At 43.0% G+C, this 12,969-nt stretch overlaps 1 protein-coding gene and 1 pseudogene across 2 annotated transcripts in view; one reads left to right on the forward strand and one right to left on the reverse strand.

Annotated features, from left to right (window-relative positions):
• The window catches only part of FAM234B (family with sequence similarity 234 member B), a 27,990-nt gene extending 19,595 nt beyond the window's left edge, over positions 1-8,395 (reverse strand). For both annotated transcript variants that reach the window (XM_054719259.1, XM_054719260.1), the window contains exons 1-3: positions 8,184-8,395; positions 7,921-8,053; positions 72-470 (exon numbers count right to left, since the gene is read on the reverse strand). In XM_054719259.1, coding sequence (XP_054575234.1) covers positions 72-470; positions 7,921-8,053; positions 8,184-8,249 — 598 coding nt within the window. In that variant the 5' untranslated portion in view covers positions 8,250-8,395. The remainder of the gene's footprint in view (positions 1-71; positions 471-7,920; positions 8,054-8,183) is intronic.
• Positions 8,396-9,306: 911 nt separating this feature from the next.
• LOC103285448 (ATP synthase subunit alpha, mitochondrial-like) lies at positions 9,307-10,855 on the forward strand (annotated as a pseudogene).
• Positions 10,856-12,969: the final 2,114 nt, after the last annotated feature.

The following is a 12,969-nucleotide window of genomic DNA, read 5'->3' on the forward strand; positions in this document are numbered from 1 at the left end:
AACGACTTGGAGGAACTTTTCAATGCAATCAGAAGCTTTACAGAATTAGGGATAAAAATCCTGCAACTCACCTCCCTGGGGGCCCAAGTGGCGGCTCCAGGTGCTGTGCAGATCTCTGGGGGGACAGGGGATCAGGAACGCACATACGAGCACCAGGACCATCGAGATCACCAAGGTCAGCAGAAACACAGATGTGCGTACGTAGGACACGATGGACGAGGTTGTCTTCTGCTCCAGGCCTCCGAGGGGCTCCGAGGGGTACCCCTCTGTGGGGCCCTCCGAAATATGCGGCTTTGCAGCCCCTGCCACCTCGGCATCTGAGTCAGGCTCTGGGGCTTCCCCCAGAGGACTCTTCCCATTTTTGACCCCTCCGTTCTTCTGCTGCAAGTCAAGCACAAGATCGTCCTCACTCTCATCACTGTCGGCCTGTGTGAGCGGATCATACTCCCCTAGGTCTGGGCTCTTCTTCCCTGAAGAGACAGAAAGAGAGGGCTTCACAGAGGAACAAGGAAGGAGAAAGCCTCACCAAGTGCATGGCAACTGCAAACACCTAGGAAAACACACAGAACTAAGCAAACGGAAACAAATCTAGATTTACAACCGTGGACTTCCACGGCTCTGCAAAATAGACATCAGCATGGAGGAAAGTGTGGGGGAGGGGAGAAATCACCCCGTTCTAGAATCATTGCTTTCAGGAGTTTAAGAAACTGGAAAATAAATGGAGAAAGAAAATTTCAAATACCTTTTTAGGTTTGTTGTTGTTGTTGTTGTAAACTCTCCTAATTTGTTTGAATCTCACTAATGAAAAAAAAAACCATGGCTCTTATATCATCAACCTTCCATATGCCTAATATGAGTATTTTCTTTGCTGTTCTTAGATATGTGATGTTCTGATCTTTCCTGGAACTTCCCTAAACCTATGAGTATTTTCTTTGCTGTTCTTAGATATGTGATGTTCTGATCTTTCCTGGAACTTCCCTAAACCTTTAGAATAATGATTCTCTATACATTGTTTCTCACAGTCCAATATTTGTGGCTTCCTAATTGTTTCTATGAAACAATTTAGAAAGTTGAACACTAAATGCCACCTGGACATGTTTCCCTGGAAATTCACTCCTAAGAACCTCACTGGGATTCCGATGCCTTTCAGTACATGTTTCAGTAAATAGTGTTTATCTATAAAAATGCTATTCTGAGCACATATTCCAGGAGGGAGCAGGAACACAGAGGTAGAGGACTTGTCTTGAAGTTGATTTACACAACAAGGACCTGTTTTTACTTAAACCTTATGTTTATTTGGGGGTGGTAAAGAGGCAGAAATTACAGGAGGGCTTAAGCACACCTCCTTGCAAGCCACCCCTTGGCCCTCGCTGCCAATGACTGGATGATTTTATGCCTTTATTTCATGTTATAACCAAGTAAAAAACTAGAAAAAGTTTCTGTTTTGGAAATTACCTGGTAAGCTGTTACTAATGTAAATGCTACTTTAAATCTTTTGTTAAGAAGAAATATAAAAAATCTTAATTAAAAAGGGAAAAAGAAGAATCCTCGATCCTAATCTCTGTCTCTGGTCACTGTGATCTTGGTGATGTCACTTCATACATTACGTCTCAGTTTGCTCAAGATGTGAAATGAAGCAATAAAACACTATATGGAGACCCATATGGGAAGTAAAGTCTTTAACGTAAAGTTTAGTGTTTGGTACATAGAAAGTCAATAAATATTTGATTAAAAAATGAACATTCAAAAAAAATGAACATTCCACAGAATAATTTTATAACATTAAGTACTTTGCAAAACACACACACACACACACACACACACACACACACACAGAAAATACTGAGTAATCTGGCAGTCTGTTAACTACAAATTTCTATATATTTTCTCTTTCAAAGCTATTCATTTTGTCTGATAAATATTATATTTGATTTTAAAGGCAAAAATTATTTTTAAAAAACAATTTTTAGGAATTTCATTCAGAATAGTACTTCAGGATATGCCATAGAGTCACTACAGGTTCAAGCTAATCTCATCTAGTTTATATATCTACTAGAGGCCTGATGCACGAAATTCGTGCAAGGGGCTCGGCCCTCGCAGCCCCCACAGCCCCTCGCAGCCTCGGCCAGCCCTCGCAGCCCCAGCTTTGTTGGAAGGTCATCTGGACAGTCGTTCTGCTGCTCCGTCTAATTAGCATATTGGCTCTTTATTATATAGGAGGATTCTATGAGCCAAATTATTTTATTACTTAGGGCATTTCATGCCCTAACCATCTCAGGTAACTTGATAATAATTTATAAACAGAACCACAGGTTGTTGTAATAATATTAACCCTACTATTTTTTAAGTGCTTCTTTTAACTAAATGAATATACCTAACAGGATCTTTAAAATGTCCTATATACAAAAATGGGTATTATTCAGCCCATAAGGAAATTCTGACACAATGGATCTTCAGTACATTATGCTAAATGAAATAATCCAGTCACAAAAAGACAAATACTGTATGATTCCACGTATATGTAGTCAAATTCACAGAAACAGAAAGTGGAATTGTGGTTTCTATCTTCACAAGAAGCAGGCTGTCAGCACGGCAGGTTAGAAAAGCAGCTGTGACGCAGTCAGTTGAGGAGAGGTGGATTTTTTTTTTTTTTTTACAGTCTGGGTCCAATCAAGAGACAGAAACCAGACAGTAATTCAAAGAGGGCAAGTTTAATATAAGGATAGGGGAAGAGAACTCTAAAAGGCAGCATACAATTGAAAGGAGAGGGCTAAAGAAGGACAAAGTTGACATTTAAAGGGCCCAGATCCACTTTCACACATCAGGCAACAAAGGTGAATTTGGAGTTCAGGGGCAATATACTGACAACAAAGGCAAGTAAATGCAAAACCAGCATGCCTAAGGCCTTGGGACAAACTGGCAGCTCCCAGCAAGGCAGGACAGTGACATCCACCAAGGAAGAGGAGTGGGGGCAGGGGCGGGGGTGTAAGGCGAGATCTGAGTTAACAGGCTTGCATTAAAGTCTAGCTTACAACTGCCCTAGCTCACTCCTCTGGCCCCAGCCACTGCTCACATGTCAGCCAGTAGCTAGCTGTTCAACAAAGGCCCATATAAATATGAAGAGCAATCAGAAAGGAGCCATCACTAGTAGTCATTCTGTAAGACACTACAAAGTTCTGCAAATATTCAAGAAAAAAGTTACAACAAGACTTCAGACAAAATCAACTCAAGAACAAATGCTGGACAAATGATACCACGAAATATAAGAAATAATGAACAACTGCTTTCCCATGGAATTCAAGAAATTAAAGAGCCTTTTCTGACATAAGAAAAAATACATTTCTAAGGAGAAAGACAGTTCAATAAGTAAACAAGCAGGGCTCAGAAAAAAATGGAAGAAAATAATAAAACCATTTTTAAAAAGGTATCTCTGCTGGGATCAGCAAAAAAGAACAGACTCTGCTAAAAACAGAGTCAGAGATATAAAGAATAGACTGGTGAAAATCAAGAAAAGTGAAATGTAAATAACAATGGCTGGCAATTCTGAGCCCTTACTATGCACCTTTCCAAGCCCTTTCACTCTTATCTCAGTAAGTGTTCAGAACAACTATTTAAGGTAGACACATTATTATCTCCATTTTAAAGATGAGGACAATGAGATTTGGAAATTTAACTAACTGGCCCAGAGCTAAACAGCAAGTAAGTGATAGTGCAAGAATTCAAACCCAGGCAATTCAGCTTTGAAGTCTGTGCAGACTACCTATGTGCCTCCCACAGAAAAGAGCAAGGCTGTTAAAAGGACTAGAAAGAGCCCTGGCCAGCGTGGCTCAGTAGGTTGGGCGTCATTCAATGCACGGAAAGGTTGACTGTTCAATTTCTGGTCAGGGAACATGTCTGGGGTTTCGGGCTCAATTCCACCACCACCCTCCCCCGTGCAGGGAGTGTGCAATAGGCAGCCAATCAATGTTTTGCTTTCATGTAGATGTTTCTCTCTCCCTCTCCCTTCCTCTCTCTCTCTAAAAAAATCAATAAAAATATTTTTTAAGAAAACTAGAAAGGTATGACTATAGAAAACAAAGGTGATCCAATATACGCATAACTGAAGAAGAGAACAAAGAAAATGGAAACAAAAACAATACTTTAAAAATATACACCCAAAAAAAAGTTCCTGCAATAAAGCAAGACCTAACACTGCAGAATAAAAGATAAAATGAGTCCCAAGAAAAACTGATACAGCCCTGCCAGCGTGGCTCAGTGGCTGAACTTCAACCTATGAACCAGGAGGTCATGGTTTGATATCCGGTCAGGGCATGCTAGGGTTGCAGGCTCCATCCCCAGTGGGGGAGGGATATGCAGAAGGCAGCCAATCAATGATTCTCTCTCATCATTGCTGTTTCTATCTCTCTCTCCCTCTTCCTTCCTCTCTGAAGTCAATACAAATCTATTTTTTTAAAAGAAAACTCTTACAGAATAATCAACAGTGAAACATATCCTAGTAAAGGCATTGAACTTCAAGGACAAAGAAAGAATCATATGAGCAACCAGGCCAAAGGAAAAAGAATCAAGTCACTAATAATGGGAACAAATATCAAGCTGACTTCTCCACCATAACATACATTCCTAAAAGATCATGCCACAATATGTAAAAAGTTTTGAGAGAAAAAAAAAAACACATGGGTGTGCAATGCAAGAACTTTCATCCAGGCATGACATTTCTGAATTATAAAGGCAAGCATGCAAGAATTCAGAGGCTATCTTACTCTTGTGTCTTTCTTTTAAAAATCATAGAAAATGGGGACCCATTCTTATCCAAACTCTTAAATATTTACTTTTACAGTATTAACAGTACATATTTTTCCAGGTAGTTCAAAGACAAACCTCAGCTTAATTAGTGGACTGCAAGTTTTGGTTTGAGAACTCCTAATATTTTTTTTCTATGTTTCACAGAAAGACAGCATGGGTTGAGGAGATAACATCAAAACCATGCTTCTAAGCTCAGGGTACTTTAGCACTCTCTTCTCTGATGATTTCAGTTACCACCCATATTTTTAAAACCAATAGAAGGTTTCCAAAGAATAAGGGAGAAGACACTGATTTCACAATACACCAATATAAATGAGCTTTCCATAGCTATCACTTTTCCCCATACGAAGACTGAGGATGCTGGTTACATAACCATTCCCAAAATGGTATGAAGGAAACCATAAATAGCAAAGAGATGCAACTATACCATCCACAAAGGTTCCAGGAAAATATAATATATGCTACTCTAGAGTCTATACTTTACATCGACTCTACTGCAATGAAAGGTAAATAATTCACATCATGGATTAGTTTATCCAGGGTACATAATCATTCTAAGTTACACATAGTAAAACAAATCACTACAGTAACATTATGCTCTGATGTTCCCTTCAGTGTTTGACCTTCAAACTTTAAAATGAACTAAGAAAATATATACTTAAGAGGTAATTGTCCCACAGGCTGCTTTATGAATGTCACATTGTCCTTCCGTTATTGATTAACCTCACTCTATGCATGTGAGCCAAACATCTTTCCATCTTGAGCTTAGTGGAAGGGTTTGAGGCTGTGAAACATAACTGCTTTTTCTTCATGAGGATGAGGATATCTGCCATTACCTCACCATTACATCAGGCCTTCCTTCAAGTGTCACATTCATAAAAGATCATGGTACTGCTGATGATAACAACAGCTAACCCTTATTGAATAACATGTGTCGAAGGTTAACAAACCTCTCAAGTATATTCATCTCTTATACTTTGCCAAATAACCCCATGAGGTCAACATGTAGTGAGTGTGTGCAATACAGTGAGTGTTCCATAAAAATATAGTAATTACACATGAAGAAACTGAAGCTTGAAGAGATTAAGTAACTAATCTGGTAAAGACTGGATTTATATCAGGCCTTTCTCATGCTCTTAGTCTCCATTGTATTTGGCTTCCTTACACATAAAAATAGGGAGAACACCATTGTGGTGATCATTTTGCAATATATACAAATCCTGAATCATTATGTTATGCACCTAAAAATAACGTTATATGCCACTTCTGCCCCTTTAAAAAAAAAAAGTAAGTTAACTAAGGTAACATGACAGTAACCCCTAGGCCAAATAATTACAGTGCATCCAAAAAGAGCTAAAAGGAAGCGACTTTTACCTAATATAAAAGAAAAAAAAAAAATGTATTGGGGTGGAAGGGAGAAACAGCAAGAGGGAGCCAAGCTAAAGTACAAGCTGAAAACACACACACACACACACACACACACACACACACACACACACCCATATCACATAAAAGAATATATGGCTACTGTATCTGGGCCTAAAAAAGTATCAAAATACTTGACTGCTCAGGGCAAGCTGCTGTGCAAACATAGGCCCAAGGACCAGACTGTGTTTTCTCTACCCTATCAGATGACCAAGTTACTGAAACTGAATACTCCAGGGAGCAGAAATGCCACCGCCTCAGGATTTGAGAATGCAGACGAGCTCAAGAGTTTTGAACGCTAGATTTTCTTGCATTCTTATCCTCAGAGAATAACTATTACCTATGCTGGAAACTAAAAGAAATAATGCTAAATATGTCTGACCATCTCATTACCTCCCTTGGGAGAATATCATACTACACTAAGGATACATAAGGCTACTACTCTCTTCAAAGTTAATTAATCCTGCAGGTACAGAGACATGCCCCCTTTTTCATTTCAATGTTACATACACATTCCAAAACGGATATTATCAATGTTCCTTCCAATGCTCTAATGAGCCCATGTGAAAAGAAATGTCTTAGATCATGAAGTCTGGAGACAGAAATGCAAATTCATATCAAATCCATACCCAACGCAGTCATCCACGGCTCAGCGTAGCAGGCTGCAAGCTCCTTGACCCTGCACCCCCCACCCCTGCACCTTATGCTGGATATCCACCAGATACACAACTAGCCCTTCTAACGATGCCAGTGAAAGCACCTGCTTTTCCCACTAAACCCTTAAGTGAACAGCAAACAAATGTGTATAGCTTAATGTTTAAAATTTATTTAGGTGGAACCATAAAAACTTTAAAGTCTTATCGTTTGCATTTTATTGGGGCAGAATAAAATACACATTTACTAAAGTAGCGAGTTTCTAGCAGCACAGTTCCGTTCTGAAGGTTAAAAACAAAACAACAAACAAAAACTTGGAGCTGCTGCCCAAAGTACTGAATGAGCTCTGGAAGTTGTCCTCGCCACCAGTGCCTCTTTAAAGAACATCCCATAGGTCACCTGCAAGTGGCAGGTGCCACATCATCTCCCTCCTAGATGCTCAGCCTGGACAGCCAGAGGCTGACCAAGTGGAATCAAAAGCCCGGGATCTAGCGTTAAAAGACCCCCGGCATTCAAGTTCAGGTTTTTCCAATACCGCTTTGCGACTTTGGACGAGTCAATTCAGCCAAATAACTCTCATTTTCCTCTTCTGTACACTCGGAGGCTAAAGACCTGTCATTAAGTGGAGAGGCTGCTCCAGAGGGTCACAGTCCTCGGCCGCCCCCGCCCCAGGTGCAACCCAGGAGAGAAGGAGCTGGAGACGCTCGGGAAAGGATGCTCCCTCACAACCCTTCCCTTGAGGCGGCGGCGCGCGCGCTGACATTCGCCATCGCAGCAGCTCAGCCCGCTCCCGGCACCTGCCCGGCGCGCCTCCAGCGTCCCTCCCGGCCAGGGTCCTGGGCTCGCCCCGCGCCCGCGGTCCCCGACCCGCCTGGCGCCACTAACCCCAGCCCAGGGGGGGCTGCACCGCTCGCCTCCTCGCGCCTGCAGCTCCGCCTGGGTTCGGGCCAGGCCCCGACCGGCTTCACCCGCAGAGCCTTGTCTCCCCAAGCCCGGCGGGGGCGGGGGCGGGGTGGTCTCGAGGCTGCAACTCCTTACCCGGGAGCTTGAGCGCCCTGGACAGCACTGTCGCCATGGCGGAGGCCCCGGTGCGCGTGCGCGCGCCCGCGTCCTGTCGGGAAATGTAGTTCCGGGCGGACGGGGCGCTGCGCTGGGTCCGAAAAGGTAGGAGCTGCGCGGAGAGTCAAGGTCAGGAGGCGGGGCCGGCTGGCGGCCTCCAAGCCCACTTGCAAGCTCCCGGGGGCTCTTCTCTCGCCCACTCGGAGCCAGGCCCCTTACTTGACAAGTGACCTGCGTCTCACCTTATCCTCAGTGAAGTGGGAAGATGAAGCCGACCACGTAGGTTTGCAGGGAGAATGGTATGACATAACCGACTCTTGTGTTGAGAAATGCGCCGTAGGCTTTGGAGACAAGACAGACGGGATTTCAATCCTGCCTGCATCCCTTACTAGCAAGGCCCTCTTGGGCAAGTTACTTGGTATGACTAAGTTTCAGCTTCATTTTCTTTTTTTTTTCTTTTCTTTTTTATTTTTATTTTTTTTTTTGGTAAGAGAACATTTATTGGGTAAATTACAGAGGTAGAAAAAGTAATTCCTAGAAGAAATAGGTGTAGGAAACAAGTCTAGAGGTAAAGGAAGGGCCGTTGGAGCTTGGGAGTGAGGAAGCTAATGGTAAGGTTGGGGCGGGGAGGTGGGAGGGAGAGGGCAAGGGAAAGATATGGGCAAGCTCCCTGGAAGGAGAAAGCTCAGCTTCATTTTTTTAAATGGAGACAATACTATCTACTTCACAGGCTTACTCTGAGAATTGATTATATAATCTGTTTAAAACACAGCACACAATAGGCAACTGTTTCTTTCTTAGGAAAAGGTCGAGGCTTCCTGGAGCTGTAACCCCAATTTCTTATTACCAGTTTAAGTACTTGACACCCTACCCGCAGCTCCCCGCTTGAAAGGTCTAGGAAGTAGAAACTGACCTGCTTCTCCCTCACAGGCACCAAGAAATCAGCGTTTTAGTGCAGGAATGCTGAAGATATCTAATCCTTCCTCTTTGTTTTACTGAAGAGAAAACTGAGTTCTAAAAAAGTGACCTAACTTCTTAGTGTCAAAACAAAAGCTCTAAGATACCTCTCAACTTGGAAGCTGCGTCATTCCCATGAAAAACTGTAGATGGGACTATCCTGTGGAAATCTGAGAAACTCATAACAGCCATCCCCGTCACCCATTTCCCCAGGAAAAAAAAAAAAAATGTCATTGACTCTGACAGAGCACAGACTCTAGAGCCAGGTCATGAGTTCAAACCCCAACTTCACCATTTCCTAGCTGTCAAATCTAAGGCTAGTTGCTCAGTCCCTCTCTGCCTCAATTTCCTCATCTGCAAAATGGGGATGAAATAGTTCTTATTCCACAGAGTTGTCCTGAGAATTAAATGGATACCTGCAAAGCACTGAGAACAGTGCCTAGCACCTAGTAGGTGTCTTATAAGTGTTCTTCTTTTTAATAATAATTTATTAATTTTTTACAATTTAATAATAAATATAACTTAATGGGCGTTGGAGTTTTTTGGGGGTTTTGTTGTTGTTGTTTTGCCTTCTCCGATACCCAAAATTTCTCTTGTTTGCCACTTTTCTGGGGATACAGTTAAAAACCATATCTGAGTTAGTCCAGAGGCCGCGGCTGCAGAGGAACTACTGAGAAATGATAAACTAATTAAGGAAGGAAATATTGTGAAGCACACAGGAGCCATTGTTCCCATTGTTGAGGAGTTATTAGATCATGTAGTAGATGCCCTTGGTCATGCCATTAATGGAAAGGGTCCAGTTGGTTCCAAGACTCATGGGTGAGTTGGCCTGAAAGCCCCTGTGATCATTCCTCACGTTTCTGTGCAGGAACCAATGCAGACTGGCATTAAGGCTGTGGATAGCTTGGTGCCACTGGTCATGGTCAGTGTGAGCTGATTATTGGTGACCGACAGACTGGCAAAACATCAATTGCTATTGACACAATCATTAACCAGAAATGTTTCAATGATGGATCTGCTGGAAAAAAAAAAAAAAAAGAAGAAGCTGTGCTATATCTACACTGTTACTGGTCAGAAGAGACCCACTGTTGCCCAGTTGGTGAAGAGACTTAGAGATGCAGATGCCATGAAGTACACCATAGTGGTTTCAGAGACTGCTTCACACGCTGCCCCACTGCAGTACCTGGCTCCTTATTCTGGCTGTTCTATAGGAGAGTATTTTAGGGACAATGGCAAACATGCTTTGATCATCTATGGCGACTTATCCAAACAGGCTGTTGCTTATGGCCAGATGTTTTTGCTGTGCGCCAATCCCTGGTCGTGAGGCCTATCCTCATGTGTGCTCTGCCTGCATTCCCATGTGCTAGAAAGAGCAGCCAAAATGAATGATTCTTTTGGTGGTGGCTCCTTGACTGCTTTAACAGTCACAAAACACAAGCTGGTCATGTGTCTGCTTACATCCAATGAATGCCATTTCCATCGCTGACGGACAGATCTTCTTGGAAACAGAACTGTTCTACAGAAGTATCCACCCTGCCATTAACATTGGTTTGTCTATGTCCTGGGGTGTGTCTGCCGCCCAAAGCAGGGCCATGAAGCGGGTGGCAGGTACCAGGAAGCTGGGATTGGTATCGGGAGTTGCTGCTTTTGCTCAATTCTGTTCTGATCTCAATGCTGCCACGTAATAACTCTTGGTGTGCTTCTAAGTTCTGAAGCAAGCAGAGTATTCTCCCATGGCCATTGAAGAACAAGTGGCTGCTCTTTATGTCGGTGTAAGGGAGTATCTTGATAAAATGGAGCCCAGCAAGATCACAAAGTTTGAGAATACGTTCTTGTCTCCTGTTATCAGCCAACACCAAGCCCTGTTGAGCAATGTCAGGGCTGATGGAAAGGTCTCAGAACAGTCAGATGCAAAGCTGAGATTGTAACAAACTTCTTGGCTGGATTTGGAGCTTAAACCCCTGTGGAGTCACATGAAGTACCAGCTTGGTTTTGTCATTGTTTCTTCTAGTAGTCAGTCCCGTTTGTAAAAGGATTACCCTCATACTCCAGATGTACAGAAATCACCTAAAAAATAAAGGTTCCATATTGCAAAAACACACAGTATATCTTATCTTACATCTATGTAGGTCATCTGGGAGAAGAAGCAACACTACGAGTCACAAGAAGTCAGTGGTGGCTTGCCTCAGATCAGACTAGTTCATTTGAACACATTCTTGAGATATGAAAATTGATCAAAAGAACCTTTCAGGTGAGCAAGATGTAGAAAATGTCCATTTTAGCTGCAGAAGAACTTGCATTTCTAGGAGACGGTACTATGGACTGGAATAGCCAGGATACACAAGAGAGAAGGAAAGAGGAAATCTGCCCACTTTCTTAGTGAAAGGGGATATCCTAGGAGAGCCCCTTCCTATGCAGTTGAAGTAAAATAAAGTTGTACAGTTCAAAGTTGGATTAAAATTTTGCTTTAAATGATGTAGTCGCCTTAAGCACCAGTGTATATAAATAAACACAGTCCCATGTGTCCACATAAACTTGTGTGAGTGTGTACACATCTCACAGATGTGGCATCTCCAGCTCCTCAGCTTTCTGTACCTACTCTCTGTGGCATTTCCACTCTCCCTATAATCACCCCAGCTTTGCCCAAATGCTTTTCAGGGGAAAACATTTACTCCTGGCTCCCAGAGCTTTCCTCCTCTTTGCCTTACTTGCTCTCTGGAAATGTCTCCCATCCCCCCACGTTGTTTTCCATTTTAACACAGGAACCAGAGTTTAGAACAGTGTTTCTCAAATTTAATGTTCTTTTTCTTCCAATTAAAGGAAAAACTCAAAGCAGCCATCAAATGTATCAGGATCTCTGCCGTTTACATCAAGAAAACCCGTGAGCTCCTCTCTAAGTGACTTGGCAGAACATGAGTGTCTTCGCTGCCTAAACATCCTCTGAGGTCACACCCCACCCCAGGGCTTCTTGACTTACCTTTCCGACAAGTGAAACAAGAGTGGTTGGGGATTAACTTGCCAGACTGCTGTGCCTGCTGTGAAGAGGAGAAATTCTATATCTGAAAATCACAACTGGAGGCAGAAGAGCCCCCTCTGTTCTTCCTATATTGATCTGCAAGGGAGTCTTCTTCCCCAAGTTTCCAAGCTTCCAATATCTTCCAGCAGAAACCCGTATTTGTTGGTTCTTATTACCTTTATGATATCCCAAGTGTTGCTCGGAATCGCTAAGTGTCCTGCATGGGCTCGTGATCAAATCTGGTCGTCTAATATTTACCATTCCCTGGACACTGGCACTTCTGCTGGTCCTGGGCCTCCCAGTAGCTTTCACTGCTTCCTCCTGGAACCAATACTACCATGTTCACCAGCAGCTCCCCATGACTCCCCCCACCCCCTGCCCCCCGCAAAAAAAAAAGAACAGTGAACCAAGCATATGTGACTTGTGTAGTTTTCCTAAAGAGTCGAGGGGACCAGGGGGAGGATCACATGGCACACAGACTATCGCCCCCCAAAAATCTGTTAGCTACATCTCTTCTCCCAGGTCTCTGCTCCTGGCTCCATCACTGCACCCTCCTCCACCAGGACACTCTCAGGTGTGTCCTGCTTTTAATCTTTCTCCTCTTCCCTTTCCTGCCTTCTGCTGCAATTAGCCTCAAAATAAAGCTAGAACCTCACCTCCATCTCACAGATGGCAGAATATTTGCACGGAAGCTGCCACATCATACAATGGAATGCTCACACTACCCTTCCAATATATTCTCGTATTTCAATTCCCACGATGATCCTATGAGGTAGGTATTACTACCCCAGTCTTACAGTGAGGATGTTTACGCTAGATAGATAAAGCCACTTGCCCAAAGTCACGGGGTCTACGTGCTTGAAGGAGGACTTGAATGCAGGGGTGTCTGCTTTTTAATTGTGAGCAAATACATCAAATCCATGGCACGTGTACTACAATTTGTCCTTTCTTCATCCATGGCACACGTCAATCACCACATTCTTTCACAGGGAGCCTACACTCAGCTTTAGAATCCCTAACTCAGCCATCCAGGGGCTACGACCTATCAATTTGAC

Source organism: Eptesicus fuscus, chromosome 7 (genome assembly GCF_027574615.1).
Source record: "Eptesicus fuscus isolate TK198812 chromosome 7, DD_ASM_mEF_20220401, whole genome shotgun sequence".
NCBI classification, from domain to species: domain Eukaryota; kingdom Metazoa; phylum Chordata; class Mammalia; order Chiroptera; family Vespertilionidae; genus Eptesicus; species Eptesicus fuscus.